The sequence below is a fragment of the Oncorhynchus masou genome, unplaced genomic scaffold (genome assembly GCF_036934945.1).
Source record: "Oncorhynchus masou masou isolate Uvic2021 unplaced genomic scaffold, UVic_Omas_1.1 unplaced_scaffold_897, whole genome shotgun sequence".
Lineage (NCBI taxonomy): Eukaryota > Metazoa > Chordata > Actinopteri > Salmoniformes > Salmonidae > Oncorhynchus > Oncorhynchus masou.
This window is the reverse complement of record NW_027015440.1, coordinates 88854-109432: the sequence shown is the minus strand read 5'-3', so window position 1 is coordinate 109432 and position 20579 is coordinate 88854. Positions and strand designations below refer to the sequence as shown.

The 20579-nt window shown below is 43.2% G+C and overlaps 1 protein-coding gene across 3 annotated transcripts in view; it reads right to left on the bottom strand.

Annotated features, from left to right (window-relative positions):
• Nucleotides 1-4058: 4058 nt before the first annotated feature.
• The window catches only part of LOC135538042 (TBC1 domain family member 15-like), a 97364-nt gene continuing 80843 nt past the window's right edge, over nucleotides 4059-20579 (bottom strand). The window contains exons 16-18 of one of the 3 annotated variants that reach the window (XR_010455317.1): nucleotides 11971-12057; nucleotides 9533-11066; nucleotides 4059-9496 (exon numbers count right to left, since the gene is read on the bottom strand). Coding sequence is in view for 1 of the 3 variants with exons in the window: in XM_064964036.1 (XP_064820108.1) it covers nucleotides 10842-11066; nucleotides 11971-12057 (312 nt within the window). In the remaining 2 variants the exon portion in view is untranslated. Of the gene's footprint in view, nucleotides 11067-11970; nucleotides 12058-20579 lie in introns of all 3 variants that reach the window. The other 2 variants (XR_010455316.1, XM_064964036.1) reach the window with 2 other exon arrangements.

Sequence of the window (20579 nt, the reverse complement as noted above, 5' to 3'; positions counted from 1 at the left end):
TAAATATTATTATTTTGTGGTGCCCCGACTTTCTAGCTAATTACATGATTAGCTTAATCAGGTAATATTAATTACAGAGAAATGATTTTATAGAATAGCATGTCATATCACTTAATCCGGCATAGCCAAAGACAACACTGATAATAGCTGTGCAGCAACGCTCCCCATCCAACCTGACAGAGCTTGGGGATGTGCAGAGAAGAATGGGAGAAACTCCCCAAATACAGGTGTGCCAAGCTTGTAGCATCATACCCAAGAAAACTCTAGGCTGTAATCGCTGCCAAAGGTGCTTCAACTAAGTACCGAGTAAAGTGTGTGACTACTGACGTAAATGTGATGTTTTTTATAAATTTGCAAAAATATATAAAAACCCATTTTGGGACTTTCATTATGGGATATTGTGTGTTGATTGATGAGGGGGAAAAAATGATTTAACCCATTTCAGAATAAGGCTGTAACGTAACAAAATGTGGAAAAAGTCAAGGGGTCTGAATACTTTCTGAATGCTCTGTACATACGGCCCCAGGTCTAAAACCAAACTGGTGCACATTTAGAAGAAAATGAGAAGTTAAAAGACAAGATAACTTGGAAAGTTGACGGTAGTTACCCTTAAACCCAGCCCCAGTGCACTGTTCCCTTCCTTGTAGTTACCCTTAAACCCAGCCCCAGTGCACTGTTCCCTTCCTTGTAGTTAGTTACCCTTAAACCCAGCCCCAGTGCACTGTTCCCTTCCTTGTAGTTACCCTTAAACCCAGCCCCAGTGCACTGTTCCCTTCCTTGTAGTTACCCTTAAACCCAGCCCCAGTGCACTGTTCCCTTCCTTGTAGTTAGTTACCCTTAAACCCAGCCCCAGTGCTTTCTCACTGAAGCATCCATCTCAGACTGTCCATAGTCTGTAGCTCCCAGGGGGGCGATGCAGAGCCTAATACCCCCAGCTCAGTGCACTGTTCCCTTCCTTGCTGCCTCCTGAAGACCCCCTCATCGGTCTGGAGGGGAGAGATAAGGACTGGCTTAGCTTCTCTGAGTCTGAAGTCACACTTCCTATCAAACATACATGTGGTATTTACAGGTGTGTTAGTCACTGTCTGCTTCTGAAATGGCACCCTATTCCCATAGCACTCTGGTCAAAAGTAGTGCACTTCATAGGGTGCAAACTCTGGTCAAAAGTAGTGCACTATATAGGGAATAGAGTGCCACCTGGGATGCAAGCTCAACTCACTGATATAAAGCTAGGAAGAGAACTCTCCAGTCAAATGATCTGCCAATCAATGAAACATGTTGGAGCTACTGGTGTGCTGAGGGAGCTCACCTGGACAGACCTGACACAGCCATCTACTCATTGAAAGGTTTTTCTTAATTTTTTACTATTTTCTACATTGTAGAATAATAGTGAAGACATCAAAACTATGAAGTAACAAATATGGAATCACGTAGTAACCAAAAAAGTGTTAAACAAGTCAAAATATATTTTATATTTGAGATTCTTCAAAGTGGCCACCCTTTGCCTTGATGACAGTTTTGCTTACTCTTGGCATTCTCTCAACCAGCTTCATGAGGTCGTCACCTAGAATGCATTTCAATTAACAAGTGTGCATTGTTAAAAGTTGATTTGTTATTTAGTTTGAGCCAATCAGTTGTGTTGTGACAAGGTAGGGGTGGTATACAGAAGATAGCCCTATTTGGTAAAAATACCAAGTCCATATTATGGCAAGAACAGCTCAAATAAGCAATGTCAATGTGAAACAGTCCCTGCTGCTGAAAAACATCCCCACAGCATGATGCTGCCACCACTATGCTTCACCGTAGTAGGATGGCGCCAGGTTTCCTCCAGATGTGACGCTTGGCATTCAGGCCAAAGAGTTCACACTTGGTTTCATCAGACCAGAGAATCTTGTTTCTCATGGTCTGAGAGTCCTTTAGGTGCATTTTGGCAAACTCCATGCGGGCTGTCATGTGCATTCTACTGAGGAGTGGCTTCCGTCTGACCACTCTACCATAAAGGCCAGATTGGTGGAGTGCTGCAGAGATGGTTGTCCTTCTGGAAGGTTCTCCCATCTCCACAGAGGAACACACTCTTTGAGTGACCATCTGGTTCTTGGTCATGGCTTGGTTTTTGCTCTGACATGCACTGTCAACTGTGGGACCAGGTGTGTGTATCAGGTGTGTATCTTTCCAAATCATGTCCATCTATTTGAATTTATCACAGCTGGGCTTCAATCAAGTTGTTGAAACATCTCAAGGATGATCAATGGAAACAAGATGCACCTGAGCTCAATGTTGAGTGTCATAGCAAAGGGTCTGAATATCTATGTAAATAAAGTATTTCTGTTTTTTTTTTATACATTTGAAAGCATTGTGTGTGTGCATATATATATATATATACACACACACACACACACAGAAATTAATTCAGAATTATAATAATAATATAACAATAATTCAAAATTATTCAGCCCCCTTAAGTTAATACTTTGTAGCGCCACCTTTTGCTGCGATTACAGCTGTAAGTCGCTTGGGGTATGTCTCTATCAGTTTTGCACATCGAGAGACTGAAATTTTTTCCCATTCCTCCTTGCAAAACAGCTCGAGCTCAGTGAGGTTGGATGGAGAGCATTTGTGAACAGCAGTTTTCAGTTCTTTCCACAGATTCTCGATTGGATTCAGGTCTGGACTTTGACTTGGCCATTCTAACACCTGGATATGTTTATTTTTGAACCATTCCATTGTAGATTTTGCTTTATGTTTTGGATCATTGTCTTGTTGGAAGACAAATCTCCGTCCCAGTCTCAGGTCTTTTGCAGACTCCATCAGGTTTTCTTCCAGAATGGTCCTGTATTTGGCTCCATCCATCTTCCCATCAATTTTAACCATCTTCCCTGTCCCTGCTGAAGAAAAGCAGGCCCAAACCATGATGCTGCCACCACCATGTTTGACAGTGGGGATGGTGTGTTCAGGGTTATGAGCTGTGTTGCTTTTACGCCAAACATATCGTTTTGCATTGTTGCCAAAAAGTTCAATTTTGGTTTCATCTGACCAGAGCACCTTCTTCCACATGTTTGGTGTGTCTCCCAGGTGGCTTGTGGCAAACTTTAAACAACACTTTTTATGGATATCTTTAAGAAATGGCTTTCTTCTTGCCACTCTTCCATAAAGGCCAGATTTGTGCAATATACGACTGATTGTTGTCCTATGGACAGAGTCTCCCACCTCAGCTGTAGATCTCTGCAGTTCATCCAGAGTGATCATGGGCCTCTTGGCAGCATCTCTGATCAGTCTTCTCCTTGTATGAGCTGAAAGTTTAGAGGGACGGACAGGTCTTGGTAGATTTGCAGTGGTCTGATACTTCTTCCATTTCAATATTATCGCTTGCACAGTGCTCCTTGGGATGTTTAAAGCTTGGGAAATCTTTTTGTATCCAAATCCGGCTTTAAACTTCTTCACAACAGTATCTCGGACCTGCCTGGTGTGTTCCTTGTTCTTCATGATGCTCTCTGCGCTTTTAACGGACCTCTGAGACTATCACAGTGCAGGTGCATTTATACGGAGACTTGATTACACACAGGTGGATTGTATTTATCATCATTAGTCATTTAGGTCAACATTGGATCATTCAGAGATCCTCACTGAACTTCTGGAGAGAGTTTGCTGCACTGAAAGTAAAGGGGCTGAATAATTTTGCATGCCCAATTTTTCAGTTTTTGATTTGTTAAAAAAGTTTGAAATATCCAATATATGTCGTTCCTTCATGATTGTGTCCCACTTGTTGTTGATTCTTCACAAAAAAATACAGTTTTATATCTTTATGTTTGAAGCCTGAAATGTGGCAAAAGGTCGCAAAGTTCAAGGGGGCCGAATACTTTCACAAGGCACTGTACATACAGTGGTGCAAAAAAGTATTTAGTCAGCCACCAATTGTGCAAGTTCACCCACTTAAAAAAATGAGAGAGGCCTGTAATTTTCATCATAGGTACACTTCAACTATGACAGACAAATGAGAAGAAAAAAAATCCAGAAAATCACATTGTAGGATTTTTTATGAATGTATTTACTGCTGTATATATATTAAGTCCCAGTAATTTATTTGGTAAAACAGCAACATTTCAGCATCACTTTTTCTTCTTCAGGGTGATGTCATGAATGCTGGAACCAGGTTGTCGACAAACAAGGCAATTAGAGCAACCAATGACAACAGTGAGGGGGTATGTCATTAGTATTAGAGCAACCAATGAAAACAGTGAGGGGTATGTCATTAGTATTAGAGCAACCAATGACAACAGTGAGGGGTATGTCATTAGTATTAGAGCAACCAATGACAACAGTGAGGGGCGTGTCATAACTATGAGAGCAACCAATGACAACAGTGAGGGGCGTGTCATAACTATTAGAGCAACCAATGACAACAGTGAGGGGCGTGTCATCACTATTAGGTTGATTAGAATGAATTGAGTGAAACTGTTTTTTTTTAAAAACAATAATTTACAGCATATTGAATATATTAGGCTACTGTTATCACATGGAAACATAATTCGATGTTGTACAGAATTATTAGCATCAACATACATGGTTTAAGTTTCCAATCAACCTTTGGTTCAGCCCTGATGCATAGTAAGCATCATCAACAGGGGGAACATATTGGGTGTACGATGATAACCTGTAGCAAGAATTTAACAGATTTTTCAAAATACTTGTTCACAAGAAGGGTCTGAGATCTAAGTCAATATTCAGACCACTAGGGGTCCATGTTTTTAGACAGGATATCCGATAGGCCTCCCTCTGTCGCAAGTAGGATCTCCATGTGACCTCCTCTCCTTGGTAGAGCAACATGCTCCACGCCTGTGTATTTGAGGGAGGAGATGGGATGGTCAACGAAGTGAGCTGCTACTGGATGTGGCTATTCAGTGTTCTTACCTGTGTTCTTACCTGATTGAGCTGCAGTGTTCAGCTGTGCGTTGTTTCAGACGACTTACAACAGCTGGCAGTCTTAGCTATATTAATACTGCCACTTGCTCTGAGCCATCTGGTGGTCTCGAGATGTGTGAAGTTTTATTTATTTTGTAAAGTGCTATTTTTTTCCCCCAACAATTTGCAGGCTTTCAAACACGCGCCGCCATTCACCAGCACCATACATCCATAACTCACAAGTAGTTTGTTACAAAACCACGATAGCGCCTAAAGCTCTCATCTCAAAGAACAACTTCATTTTCTCTGGGTTATTTATCCAAAGTCTATGCTAGAAAAGTTTTTGATATCGGATCCCATTTCATTCTTCAAGTCGAGGCTAACAGAATCCTTGTATTTTGGTTTTACTCCCCTTTCTGTGTGACAGGAGGACAGGCACGCAGTGTTAGAGGCCTCAGGGCTGTAGCCTAAAAAGTGACATAGCAACTGAGGTCATTTCCTATGGGACAATGATATGATTTTGTTTTGCTACAAACGCTCTGAACAGACCAGCGATACCGTTTCATTCAGACGGTCCTATTCAGATGCTGATTCTCAGACACTGACTGGCACCCTATTCACTATATAGTGCACTACTTTTGACCAGAGCCCTAGGCTAAGTAGTGCACCACGTAGGGAATAGTGTGCCATTTGGGAAGCGGACTCTATTTCGAGGAACGACTCCAAATCTCTCACAACAACAAGAGAGACCGGAGAGAACAGCACATCAGCTGAGAGCCAACAGATTCATTGTCGCATCGGTGAATAACTAACCTGAAAAAGTGTCCCGTTGTCTCACTGTTACATCAAGCCTTTGAAAGAGCGACATTCATTGTATTGGAAAACAAAACAAAAAAAGGTATATAGTTGTCCATTTGTGTCAGTATAAAATAGGGAACAAAATAAGAGACATTATATGGGACATTATGGTTCATTTAATTATATTTCTAGACACAGGATATGTGGAACTGTGAACAGACGGGCCACGCCAGTTGAGACATGGAGAGAACCTTTTTTTCCTTCATTCTTCGCATCCTCTCTTCTCACCTTCTTAAAACCCATTGGATGAGAAGGTAAGAGTTCCCTCCCCATCTGACCATTTCATCCAATGCGTGTTGAGAAGGAAGCGAGGATGCTAGAAATCAAGGAAAGGCCATTGAGATCCTCCCATAGACGGCTGTCAGGACTGGGAGAGACACCTGAACAGAGGGGAGAGGGACACTGATACTCCTACCACATTAAGCAATACAAAGAGGAGTCATGAATTTCAGCTTCTTTAAAAGATTTCAAAACATAATTGGTTGTGAAAGATGGTATCAAATGTATATACAGTACAAACTGCTGCAATAGACAAATCTGTACACAGAAAGATTCAGGTACGAACAGTCTTCCAGCATTGCTGTTTCTGATAAATCACTTGAAGGCCGAGACTTTCATCATGCAACATAATTACTGACTACATCAACTCCTTTACAATCTTCCCCAATATAATCAATGACTACATCAACTCCTTTACAAACTTCCCCAATATAATCAATGACTACATCAACTCCTTTACAAACTTCCCCAATATAATCAATGACTACATCAACTCCTTTACAATCTTCCCCAACATAATCAATGACTACATCAACTCCTTTACAATCTTCCCCAACATAATCAATGACGACATCAACTCCTTTACAATCTTCCCCAACACAATCAATGACGACATCAACTCCTTTACAATCTTCCCCAACACAATCAATGACGACATCAACTCCTTTACAATCTTCCCCAATATAATCAATGACTACATCAACTCCTTTACAATCTTCCCCAATATAATCAATGACGACATCAACTCCTTTACAAACTTCCCCAATATAATCAATGACGACATCAACTCCTTTACAAACTTCCCCAACATAATCAATGACGACATCAACTCCTTTACAATCTTCCCCAATATAATCAATGACTACATCAACTCCTTTACAATCTTCCCCAATATAATCAATGACTACATCAACTCCTTTACAATCTTCCCCAACATAATCAATGACTACATCAACTCCTTTACAATCTGCCCCAACATAATCAATGACTACATCAACTCCTTTACAATCTTCCCCAACATAATCAATGACTACATCAACTTTACAATCTTCCCCAACATAATCAATGACTACATCAACTCCTTTACAATCTTCCCCAACATAATCAATGACTACATCAACACCTTTCCAATCTTCCCCACAGAAGTAAGACGTGTCCATGTTAAACACACCAAGAATTCACTACGTCTGTATATGTTGACAAAGGCCTCATGGTTGGCTAAGCATGAACTCAACATCGTTTAAAAAAAAAAAAACGTTGCTGTAAGGTTGGAAGTTTGTTGAAGCAACTTCTGGGAACCCTCCAGTCCAGAGGAACAGACAGCTAACTACTTGTACATACATTATCACCATGCCAACCCACACAGTCTAGTGCGATTAACAATATGGATTCAGAAAAAGAATGACATGGGGCCTAGTGGTTAGAGCGTTGGACTGGTAAATGTAAATGTAAATGTAACTGGAAGGTTGCAAGTTCAAATCCCCGAGCTGACAAGGTACAAATCTGTTGTTCTGCTCCTGAACAGGCAGTTAACCCACTGTTCCTAGGCCGTCATTGAAAATAAGAATTTGTTCTTAACTGACTTGCCCAGTTAAATAAAGGTAAAATTAAAAATAATAAATCATGTCTCTATCAGTCTTACCAAATCACATGTCAGGAAAGGCAGCGGGATAGAAAACCACTGAGTGGACAAAACATTAGGAACACTTTCTTAACATTGATTATATTCGCACTCAGAACAGCCTCGATTCGTTGGGGCATGGACTCTACAAGGTGTCGAAAGCGTTCCACAGGGATAGTGGTCCATGTTGACTGCAATGTTCCCCACAGTTGTCTCAAGTTGGCTGAATGTCCTTTGGATGGTGGACCATTGTTAATATACACGGAAACTGTTGAAAAATCCAGCAGCGTTGCAGTTCTTCACACTTAAACTGGTGCGGCTGGTGCCTACTACCATACCCCGTTCAAAGGCACTTAAATATTTGGTCTTGACTATTCACCCTCTGAATGGCACACAATCCATGTCTCAAGGCTTAAAAACCCTTATTTAACCTGTCTCCTCCCCTTCATCTACACTGATTGAAGAGGATTTAACAAGTGACATCAACAAGGGATCATATCTTTCACCTGGATTCACCTGGTCAGTCTATGTCATGTAAAGACCAGGTGTTCTTAATGTTTTGTACACTGTGTAAAACCCATGGCAATAGGCTGCAGGGCAGAAAAGCATTTTCAGTTGGTAGATGAGAGGGGCCTTGCCTTGAGATAATACAGCCACATCTTCATTAAATAGTTCTAATTGAATTACACCTACAGCAGGGCTCCTATTAGCTGAATACTGCAGTGAGATATAATAAGCCCTGTTTATATAAAACCTTATCCATTCCTCAGCACTTCCACCTCTATTTAAATGTCAACTACTTCAGCATTATGTTTGACTATTCACACGATTCAGGAGCGATTAACAAGTCAAGTCAAGATTAACAAGGTAATAAGGAGCAATCTGCTGAACACTAAATACCTTGGAGTCAGGGGCAATAAGGAGCAATCTGCTGAACACTAAATACCTTATAGTCAGGGGCAATAAAGAACAATCTGCTGAACACTAAATACCTAGGAGTCCAGGGGCAATAAGGAACAATCTGCTGAACACTAAATACCTAGGAGTCAGGGGCAATAAGGAGCAATCTGCTGAACACTAAATACCTTGGAGTCAGGGGCAATAAGGGACAATCTGCTGAACACTAAATACCTTGGAGTCCAGGGGCAATAAGGAACAATCTGCTGAACACTAAATACCTTGGAGTCAGGGGCAATAAGGAGCAATCTGCTGAACACTAAATACCTTATAGTCAGGGGCAATAAAGAACAATCTGCTGAACACTAAATACCTAGGAGTCCAGGGGCAATAAGGAACAATCTGCTGAACACTAAATACCTAGGAGTCAGGGGCAATAAGGAGCAATCTGCTGAACACTAAATACCTTGGAGTCTGGGGCAATAAGGGACAATCTGCTGAACACTAAATACCTTGGAGTCAGGGGCAATAAGGAGCAATCTGCTGAACACTAAATACCTTGGAGTCAGGGGCAATAAGGGACAATCTGCTGAACACTAAATACCTGGGAGTCAGGGGCAATAAGGGACAATCTGCTGAACACTAAATACCTTGGAGTCAGGAACAATCTGCTGAACACTAAATACCTTGGAATCAGGGGCAATAAGGGACAATCTGCTGAACACTAAATACCTTGGAGTCAGGAACAATCTGCTGAACACTAAATACCTGGGAGTCAGGGGCAATAAGGAACAATCTGCTGAACACTAAATACCTAGGAATCAGGGGCAATAAGGAGCAATCTGCTGAACACTAAATACCTTGGAGTCAGGAACAATCTGCTGAACACTAAATACCTGGGAGTCAGGGGCAATAAGGAGCAATCTGCTGAACACTAAATACCTTGGAGTCAGGAACAATCTGCTGAACACTAAATACCTGGGAGTCAGGGGCAATAAGGAACAATCTGCTGAACACTAAATACCTGGGAATCAGGGGCAATAAGGAGCAATCTGCTGAACACTAAATACCTGGGAGTCAGGGGCAATAAGGGACAATCTGCTGAACACTAAATACCTGGGAGTCAGGAACAATCTGCTGAACACTAAATACCTGGGAGTCAGGGGCAATCTGCTGAACACTAAATACCTGGGAGTCAGGGGCAATAAGGGACAATCTGCTGAACACTAAATACCTGGGAGTCAGGGGCAATCTGCTGAACACTAAATACCTGGGAGTCAGGGGCAATAAGGGACAATCTGCTGAACACTAAATACCTGGGAGTCAGGGGCAATAAGGGACAATCTGCTGAACACTAAATACCTGGGAGTCAGGGGCAATAAGGAGCAATCTGCTGAACACTAAATACCTGGGAGTCAGGGGCAATAAGGAGCAATCTGCTGAACACTAAATACCTGGGAGTCAGGAACAATCTGCTGAACACTAAATACCTGGGAGTCAGGGGCAATCTGCTGAACACTAAATACCTGGGAGTCAGGAACAATCTGCTGAACACTAAATACCTGGGAGTCAGGAACAATCTGCTGAACACTAAATACCTGGGAGTCAGGGGCAATAAGGGACAATCTGCTGAACACTAAATACCTGGGAGTCAGGGGCAATAAGGGACAATCTGCTGAACACTAAATACCTGGGAGTCAGGAACAATCTGCTGAACACTAAACACCTTGGAGTCAGGGGCAATCTGCTGAACACTAAATACCTGGGAGTCAGGGGTAATGAGGAGCAATCTGCTGAACACTAAATACCTGGGAGTCAGGAGCAATAAGGAACAATCTGCTGAACACTAAATACCTGGGAGTCAGGGGCAATAAGGAGCAATCTGCTGAACACTACATAGCTGGGAGTCAGGGGCAATCTGCTGAACACTAAATACCTTGGAGTCAGGGGCAATAAGGAGCAATCTGATGAACACTAAATACCTGGGAGTCAGGGGCAATAAGGAACAATATCCTAAAAACTCAAAGACCACCATCGAACAAGAAAAATTAGACGAATAACAGACAGAGAATCATTACAAAAATGATTTGATTTGAAAAACTTCCTTTAAATGAATACCTCTTGGGCTCTATTAGAAAGATACTGCCCTGAGAAGCCGTTTCCTATCTCTCCTCGGTCTGTGAGGTGGGAGAGAGGCAATCCACCTTTTCCACTAGGCTGTGAGCCTCGTCTCAGCCACCAGAACCAAATCTCTCACTGGACGAGAGACGACTGTTAGCCAGGCTGGCTACGATATGTAGGCTAATTTGTAAACGTCACGCGCCGCGTCCCGTAAGTGTCCGCTGTTGCCGCCGGGGTTGTGCTCAGAGACTAAGTCCTGCTGGTCGTCTGACGGTGTCGAAGGTTCGGGAGAGTCCGGTCTGTCCGTTCTCTCAGTGTCCTCTGACTGGGATGATGACTCAGTGTCTGTGCTGTTGAATCCAAGCATCTCAACCACGGAGTTGGGCAAATCCTACACAGATAATAAACATCAGGTTAACGATCTGGTTAGAACCATAGGTCAATAACAAGGTGTTGAAGAGTGTTAGCTATGAATATAGGTACAATCGAATCAAATCAAAGTTTATTTGTCACTTGCTCCGAATACAACAGGTGTTGACCTTACAGTGAAATGTCTACTCTAACCAATGGTGCGGGGAAAAAAAGGTGTGTGTGTGTGTGTGTGTGTGTGTGTGTGTGTGTGTGTGTGTGTGTGTGTGTGTGTGTGTGTGTGTGTGTGTGTGTGTGAGAATAAATAAAACAACAGTAAAAAGCCATTTGAAAAAAAAGAGTAGCAAGTTCAGTAAGTGTTTCAGAATACAGGAACAAACATTCTGAAGGTATCTAATGTTCTGCCACGGAGTTGGACACACCCTACAAGGATATCATCAGAGGAAACTATTAAAAACACAGTTTTAATGAGGTTTAGTTTCAACTGCATTTATTCACACATCTTGGGAATATAGTTATACCACCAAGTTGGGGAAATCCTACACAGTTTTCTTATTTTTTTAAATAAAATAAATCAAAATAAATATTAAAAACATATGTTACAGTTTTTTTTGAATGCGGGTTAGATTCAACTGCATTCATTCATATCCCCTGTGTGTTTCTACCACTGTTGGGTAAATTCTGTGAACATATTGTCGGACTAAACAAACAAGTTAACGAGGGTTGTGTTGAAAACCCCCTTCACACCCTTCTACTGGAAACAGCACAAACCAATTGTATCCCACTTCCTTTCCCTCTCCACACTCGGCAAACCCTCCATTATTTACCATGGTCCTTCGAGCCGGATAGGTTCTTAAAACCCATGCATTGTATTTCAGAATATACTGGAAGCACAAAAGATAGATGTCCTATCTATGGATACATACCTTACAACTCTTCAGCTGCAGGCATATAGCTTCAGCTTTGTTGAGGATGGCCACAATGTCCAGTTTCATCGACAGTTCATTTATGAGCTGCAAGGAAGGGAGAAAAGAAGAAGGGAGGAAAGAAGAAGAAGGGAGGAAAGAAGAAGGGAGGAAAGAAGAAGGGAGAAAAGAAGGGAGAAAAGAAGAAGGGAGAAAAGAAGAAGGGAGGAAAGAAGAAGGGAGGAAAGAAGGGAGGAAAGAAGAAGGGAGGAAAGAAGAAGGGAGAAAAGAAGAAGGGAGAAAAGAAGAAGGGAGAAAAGAAGGGAGGAAAGAAGAAGGGAGGAAAGAAGAAGGGAGGAAAGAAGAAGGGAGGAAAGAAGAAGGGAGAAAAGAAGGGAGGAAAGAAGAAGGGAGGAAAGAAGAAGGGAGGAAAGAAGGGAGGAAAGAAGAAGGGAGCAAAGAAGGGAGGAAAGAAGAAGGGAGGAAAGAAGAAGGGAGGAAAGAAGAAGGGAGGAGAAAAGGAGGGAGGAAAGAAGAAGGGAGAAAAGAAGAAGGGAGGAAAGAAGAAGGGAGGAAAGAAGGGAGGAAAGAAGGGAGGAAAGAAGAAGGGAGGAAAGAAGAAGGGAGGAAAGAAGAAGGGAGGAAAGAAGAAGGGAGAAAAGAAGAAGGGAGAAAAGAAGAAGGGAGAAAAGAAGAAGGAGGAAAGAAGAAGGGAGGAAAGAAGGGAGGAAAGAAGGGAGGAAAGAAGAAGGGAGGAAAGAAGAAGGGAGGAAAGAAGAAGGGAGAAAAGAAGAAGGGAGAAAAGAAGAAGGGAGAAAAGAAGAAGGGAGAAAAGAAGAAGGAGAAAAGAAGGGAGGAAAGAAGAAGGGAGGAAAGAAGAAGGGAGGAAAGAAGAAGGGAGGAAAGAAGGAGGGAGAAAAGAAGGGAGGAAAGAAGAAGGGAGGAAAGAAGAAGGGAGAAAAGAAGGGAGGAAAGAAGAAGGGAGAAAAGAAGGGAGGAAAGAAGAAGGGGGGAGAAAAGGAGGGAGGAAAGAAGAAGGGAGAAAAGAAGAAGGGAGGAAAGAAGAAGGGAGGAAAGAAGAAGGGAGGAGAAAGGAGGGAGGAAAGAAGAAGGGAGGAAAGAAGAAGGGAGAAAAGAAGAAGGGAGGAAAGAAGAAGGGAGGAAAGAAGGGAGCAAAGAAGAAGGGAGGAAAGAAGAAGGAGGAAAGAAGAAGGGAGAAAAGAAGAAGGGAGAAAAGAAGGGAGGAAAGAAGAAGGGAGGAGAAAAGGAGGGAGGAAAGAAGAAGGGAGGAAAGAAGAAGGGAGGAGAAAGGAGGGAGGAAAGAAGAAGGGAGAAAAGAAGAAGGGAGGAAAGAAGAAGGGAGGAAAGAAGGGAGGAAAGAAGAAGGGAGGAAAGAAGAAGGGAGGAAAGAAGAAGGGAGGAAAGAAGAAGGGAGAAAAGAAGAAGGGAGAAAAGAAGGGAGGAAAGAAGAAGGGTGAAAAGAAGGGAGGAAAGAAGAAGGGAGGAAAGAAGAAGGGAGGAAAGAAGAAGGGAGGAAAGAAGAAGGGAGAACATTCTTTGATCGGTGACTTGCTAAAGCAGAGACAGGTAACTGACGGCCTGCGGGCAAATCAGTAAAACATATTCTAACCGTTCAAAACATCGGGGTCACTAAAAAACATCCTTGTTTTATTTATTTTTTAAAGCACATTTTTCGTCCATTTAAAATAACATCAAACTGATCAGAAATACAGTGTAGACACTGTTAATGTTGTAAATGACTATTGTTGCTGGAAACAGCTGATTTTTTTATGGAATATCTAAATTAGGCCCATTATCGGGAACCATCACTCCTGTGTCCCAATGGCATGTTGTGTTAGCTAATCCAAGTTTATCATTTAAAAAAAGGCTAATTGATCATTAGAATACCCTTTTGCAATTATGTTAGCACAGCTGAAAACTATTGAACTGATTTAAAAAAAGAAATAAAACTGGCCTTCTTTAAACTAGTTGAGTATCTGGAGCATCAACATTTGTGGGTTCAACTACAGGCTCAAAATGGTAATGTCTTTTGAAACTCGTCAGTCTATTCTTGTTCTGAGAAATTAAGGCTATTCCATGCGAGAAATTGCCAAGAAACTTAAGATCTCGTACAACGCTGTGTACTACTCCCGTCACAGAACAACGCAAACAGGCTCTAACCAGAATAGAAAGAGGAGTTGGAGGCCCCGGTGCACAACTGAGCAAGAGGACAAGTACATTTCTAGTGTCTAGTTTAAGAAACAGACGCCTCACAAGTCCTCAACTGGCAGCTCCATTAAATAGTACTCGCAAAACACCAGTCTCAACATCAACAGTGAAGAGGAGACATCGGGATGCTGGCCTTCTAGGCAGGGTTGCAAAGAAAAAGCCACATCTCAGAATGGCCAATGAAAATAAAAGATTAAGATGTGCAAAAGAACACAGACACTGGACAGAGGAACTCAATGTTAACGTTCAGACTGGTGTTTTGAGTAGCAAAAAAAAAAAATACTTTAGCGTAGGCAGACTGTCCCACATCTAAAAACAGGGAGCTATCGGACATTGGAAAATGAGTGTGAAGTAGGAATGAAGCCTGCTGCAGTTGGAGGAAATGAGGCTATACGAGCGTTTGCATCTTTTTCAAAAGAGCAACAACCAATCCTCTCGCGAGCAGCGGGACAGGAACATTTTACATAGCGGTGTTTGATCAATGAAGGGGACATGTGGGATTTAATTACAAAATGAATGAGAAACACCTGTCTCTATTCTACCATTACTTAATGAGGTAACATTATTTCCATAAGGAGTTATGATTTGCCTGGTTAAATAAAGGTTAAATAAATAAAATAAACAATTATCAAGATTTGTAATTGTAAGAAGATTGGGTATTCGAATTTGTTTATTTTTGAGTTAACATGCAGTGTTTGTTTTTTTAAAATCACGATGTGAATCATGTGTTCAAAGTGGAAACGACCAGTTCCCAGGGTCCTAGTCTCTAGGTAAATATACACATGTATTTTGTTCAGTCTGCATATAGAAAGAAAAATATAATAAAATAAAATATATGTTAATGAGGGTTGACAGTTACCCCAAATGGAGTGTGATGTGTGTATTGCTGATTTCATTAGTGTCTTTGTTTCGATACCAATTTCACCAGAATGGGTCTACTGGAGTGTTGGGGTTCCCCCCGATGAGTTAGGGTGCTAACTCCCTGACCTGGCAACTCTTCAGAGAGGTAGCCAGTAAAATAAGGGAGTGTTGGGGTTCCCCCCGATGGGTTAGGGTGCTAACTCCCTGACCTGGCAACTCTTCAGAGAGGTAGCCAGTAAAATAAGGGAGTGTTGGGGTTCCCCCCGATGGGTTAGGGTGTCAACTCCCTGACCTGGCAACTCTCTTCAGAGAGGTAGCCAGTAAAATAAGGGAGTGTTGGGGTTCCCCCCGATGAGTTAGGGTGTCAACTCACTGACCTGGCAACTCTTCAGAGAGGTAGCCAGTAAAATAAGGGAGTGTTGGGGTTCCCCCCGATGGGTTAGGGTGTCAACTCCCTGACCTGGGAACTCTTCAGCGAGGTAGCCAGTAAAATAAGGGAGTGTTGGGGTTCCCCCCGATGGGTTAGGGTGCCAACTCTCTGACCTGGCAACTCTTCAGAGAGGCAGCCAGTAAAATAAGGGAGTGTTGGGGTTCCCCCCGATGGGTTAGGGTGTCAACTCCCTGACCTGGCAACTCTTCAGAGAGGTAGCCAGGAAAATAAGGGAGTGTTGGGGTTCCCCCCGATGGGTTAGGGTGTCAACTCCCTGACCTGGCAACTCTTCAGAGAGGTAGCCAGTAAAATAAGGGAGTGTTGGGGTTCCCCCGATGGGTTAGGGTGTCAACTCCTGGCCTGGCAACTCTTCAGAGAGGTAGCCAGTAAAATAAGGAGTGTTGGGGTTCCCCCGATGGGTTAGGGTGTCAACTCTCTGACCTGGCAACTCTTCAGAGAGGCAGCCAGTACAATAAGGGAGTGTTGGGGTTCCCCCCGATGGGTTAGGGTGCTAACTCCCTGACCTGGCAACTCTTCAGAGAGGTAGCCAGTAAAATAAGGGAGTGTTGGGGTTCCCCCCGATGGGTTAGGGTGTCAACTCCCTGACCTGGCAACTCTTCAGAGAGGTAGCCAGTAAAATAAGGGAGTGTTGGGGTTCCCCCCGATGGGTTAGGGTGTCAACTCCCTGACCTGGCAACTCTTCAGAGAGGTAGCCAGTAAAATAAGGGAGTGTTGGGGTTCCCCCGATAGGTTAGGGTGTCAACTCCCTGACCTGGCAACTCTTCAGAGAGGTAGCCAGTAAAATAAGGGAGTGTTGGGGTTCCCCCCAATGGGTTAGGGTGTCAACTCCCTGACCTGGCAACTCTTCAGAGAGGTAGCCAGTAAAATAAGGGAGTGTTGGGTTCCCCCCGATGGGTTAAGAAGGTGTCAACTCCCTGACCTGGCAACTCTTCAGAGAGGTAGCCAGTAAAATAAGGGAGTGTTGGGGTTCCCCCCGATGGGTTAGGGTGTCAACTCCCTGACCTGGCAACTCTTCAGAGAGGTAGCCAGTAAAATAAGGGAGTGTTGGGGTTCCCCCCAATGGGTTAGGGTGTCAACTCCCTGACCTGGCAACTCTTCAGAGGTAGCCAGTAAAATAAGGGAGTGTTGGGGTTCCCCCCAATGGGTTAGGGTGTCAACTCCCTGACCTGGCAACTCTTCAGAGGTAGCCAGTAAAATAAGGGAGTGTTGGGGTTCCCCCCAATGGGTTAGGGTGTCAACTCCCTGACCTGGCAACTCTTCAGAGGTAGCCAGTAAAATAAGGGAGTGTTGGGGTTCCCCCCAATGGGTTAGGGTGTCAACTCCCTGACCTGGCAACTCTTCAGAGCGGCAGCCAGTAAAATAAGGGAGTGTGAACTAAGTAGGAAAGACCGTTTCAACAGTAACAGTATGTTGTTGTGTTATTTGACATTTATCCTAGAGAAAATGCTATTATTAAGAATGTAATCATTTGTCATATAGTCAAATCTTGTCTGGATTTCCTGAAACAGAAACGAACTAAAACTGTTGTTCTGATCTGTCCTCTCTTTAGGTCATCATGGAAGGGGACGTCAGACGGTGTCTTAACAGATGTAGGAATCATTTGGCCACAAACAGTGTGTGTGAACCTTAAAACCCTCCCAGACCGGCTGCAGAAAAAGCGACAAAAGGCGTTCAAAGTGACGGTGACCTTTGACACTTATCTGTGTCCGAGCCAAACCTGGGTGCGGGCGGCAGGGGCGCTGAAAACGCGCATGTGGAGTCAGCATGGAGAGAGAAACTTCTAGCGTGCTGATGGGAGAAATTGACCAGACAGGGTAGCCTAGTGGTTAGAGCGTTGAACTAGTAACCGGAAGGTTGCAAGTTCAAACCCCTGAGCTGACAAGGTACAAATCTGTCGTTCTGCCCCTGAACAGGCAGTTATAACCCACTGTTCCTAGACCGTCATTGAAAATAAGATTTTTTTTCTTAACTGACTTGCCGAGTTAAATAAAGGTCAAATTACAAATAAAAAAATAGCGGCTCAGGTGAGAGACTTGTAATTGTGGGAAAAACATTACTTTACATTGAAACCGGGACATTGTGACAGGCAAGAGTGGCGTTGGGAAGATGAACTGCAACGCCATCTGAAGAAGACGCTAGAATTATAAGTGCCGGGAGAATGGAGGTCTACACACTGTCAACAATTTAGACTAAGTACGCATTGAGATACCGATCTGTCATTACCAGGCCACTCGCAACAGCAAAACAGGGACAACGGGAGGCTGTAATGAGAAGAGTTATTACCGGCAATAAAAAGATCCCATTTCTAAATGTACATTCTAACCGGGATGATGTGTGCTAGTCTGAGAAGACAAAGTAAAGCACTAAGGACTGTCATTCTAAATTTGGGTCGGATAATTTATAAAAATGTTTTAGTTATGATTCAGCGAGAGAGAGTCGCTCTCAAACTGGAGGCATGGGGACACTGCTAAAATGTATTAGGCCCAGGAAGGCTCTAGAAACCTTATCTTTAAAATGTATTAGGCCCAGGAAGGCTCTAGAACCCTTATCTTTAAAATGTATTAGGCCCAGGAAGGCTCTAGAACCCTTATCTTTAAAATGTATTAGGCCCAGGAAGGCTCTAGAACCCTTATCTTTAAAATGTATTAGGCCCAGGAAGGCTCTAGAAACCTTATCTTTAAAATGTATTAGGCCCCCAGGAAGGCTCTAGAAACCTTATCTTTAAAATGTATTAGGCCCAGGAAGGCTCTAGAAACCTTATCTTTAAAATGTATTAGGCCCCCAGGAAGGCTCTAGAAACCTTATCTTTAAAATGTATTAGGACCAGGAAGGCTCTAGAAACCTTATCTTTAAAATGTATTAGGCCCAGGAAGGCTCTAGAACCCTTATCTTTAAAATGTATTAGGCCCAGGAAGGCTCTAGAAACCTTATCTTTAAAATGTATTAGGCCCAGGAAGGCTCTAGAAACCTTATATTTAAAATGTATTAGGCCCCCAGGAAGGCTCTAGAAACCTTATCTTTAAAATGTATTAGGCCCAGGAAGGCTCTAGAAACCTTATCTTTAAAATGTATTAGGCCCAGGAAGGCTCTAGAACCCTTATCTTTAAAATGTATTAGGCCCAGGAAGGCTCTAGAAACCTTATCTTTAAAATGTATTAGGCCCAGGAAGGCTCTAGAACCCTTATCTTTAAAATGTATTAGGCCCAGGAAGGCTCTAGAAACCTTTTCTTTAAAATGTATTAGGCCCAGGAAGGCTCTAGAAACCTTATCTTTAAAATGTATTAGGCCCAGGAAGGCTCTAGAACCCTTATCTTTAAAATGTATTAGGCCCAGGAAGGCTCTAGAAACCTTATCTTTAAAATGTATTAGGCCCAGGAAGGCTCTAGAAACCTTATCTTTAAAACGTATTAGGCCCAGGAAGGCTCTAGAAACCTTTTCTTTAAAATGTATTAGGCCCCAGGAAGGCTCTAGAACCCTTATCTTTAAAACGTATTAGGCCCCAGGAAGGCTCTAGAAACCTTATCTTTAAGTGTCCTCCAAGAGGGAGGTTATTGGAGAACTCACTGGATGATAGCTCGGGTCAACCATTTCTGTTCTCTTCTGTTTTACCATGTCATCAGAATATTAATGTTAAATCGCATCATACATTCAGATTGCTGGACGATACGGTATAATTAGTTGCACACAAGGTTCATAGTCTGTGTCTTGCGATAACACCCAAGGATGAACGTGAAGGAGATGGCATGGAGACCAGCATCACAAGGCCATAGAACGTACCGGATGGACGGTTCTGTACCCCAGTCCGAGTAGCATCAAGGGTGGTGTGAATTATTAAACAGTCTTCTTTCTCTCTTCCCTGATCAAGTCAACAGGTTTTTAGGTGTCGTGAAACATAAGACTGATCATTGTTCCGGAGGAGAGACTGATGTATATTGACTGACTAACACACACACACACACACACGCACACACGCACGCACGCACGCACACACACGCACACACACGCACACACACACACTCAGGAGGAGGAGGGACTGATGTATATTGACTAACACACACACGCACGCGCACACACACGCACGCACACGCACGCACACGCACGCACACGCACGCACACTCAGGAGGAGGAGGGACTGAGGTATATTGACTAACGCACACACACACACAGTAGCAGGAAGTGAGGTACACATGGGGCCTGTGATTGAGAGAGAATGTTGACATCAGACTTAAGTGGGAGGGAAGGTGATGGAGGTGATAGAATGGGATCATCCACAGAGACTGTGTATGTTGTTACAGGAGATGGCTCGTAGGAGAGGGAGGACAGCTAACTGTAGACTGTTTAGTGGGAGGGAAGGTGATGTGTATGTTGTTACAGGAGATGGCTCGTAGGAGAGGGAGGACAGCTAACTGTAGACTGTTTAGTGGGAGGGAAGGTGATGTGTATGTTGTTACAGGAGATGGCTCGTAGGAGAGGGAGGACAGCTAACTGTAGACTGTTTAGTGGGAGGGAAGGTGATGTGTATGTTGTTACAGGAGATGGCTCGTAGGAGAGGGAGGACAGCTAACTGTAGACTGTTTAGTGGGAGGGAAGGTGATGTGTATGTTGTTACAGGAGATGGCTCGTAGGTGAAGGAGGACAGCTAACTGTAGACTGTTAAGTGAGAGGGAAGGTGATGTGTATGTTGTTACAGGAGATGGCTCGTAGGAGAAGGAGGACAGCTAACTGTAGACTGTTAAGTGAGAGGGAAGGTGATGGAGGTGATAGAATGGGATCATCCACAGAGACTGTGTATGTTGTTACAGGAGATGGCTCGTAGGAGAGGGAGGACAGCTAACTGTAGACTGTTGAGTGGGAGGGAAGGTGATGTGTATGTTGTTACAGGAGATGGCTCGTAGGAGAGGGAGGACAGCTAACTGTAGACTGTTGAGTGGGAGGGAAGGTGATGTGTATGTTGTTACAGGAGATGGCTCGTAGGTGAAGGAGGACAGCTAACTGTAGACTGTTAAGTGAGAGGGAAGGTGATGGAGGTGATAGAATGGGATCATCCACAGAGACTGTGTATGTTGTTACAGGAGATGGCTCGTAGGAG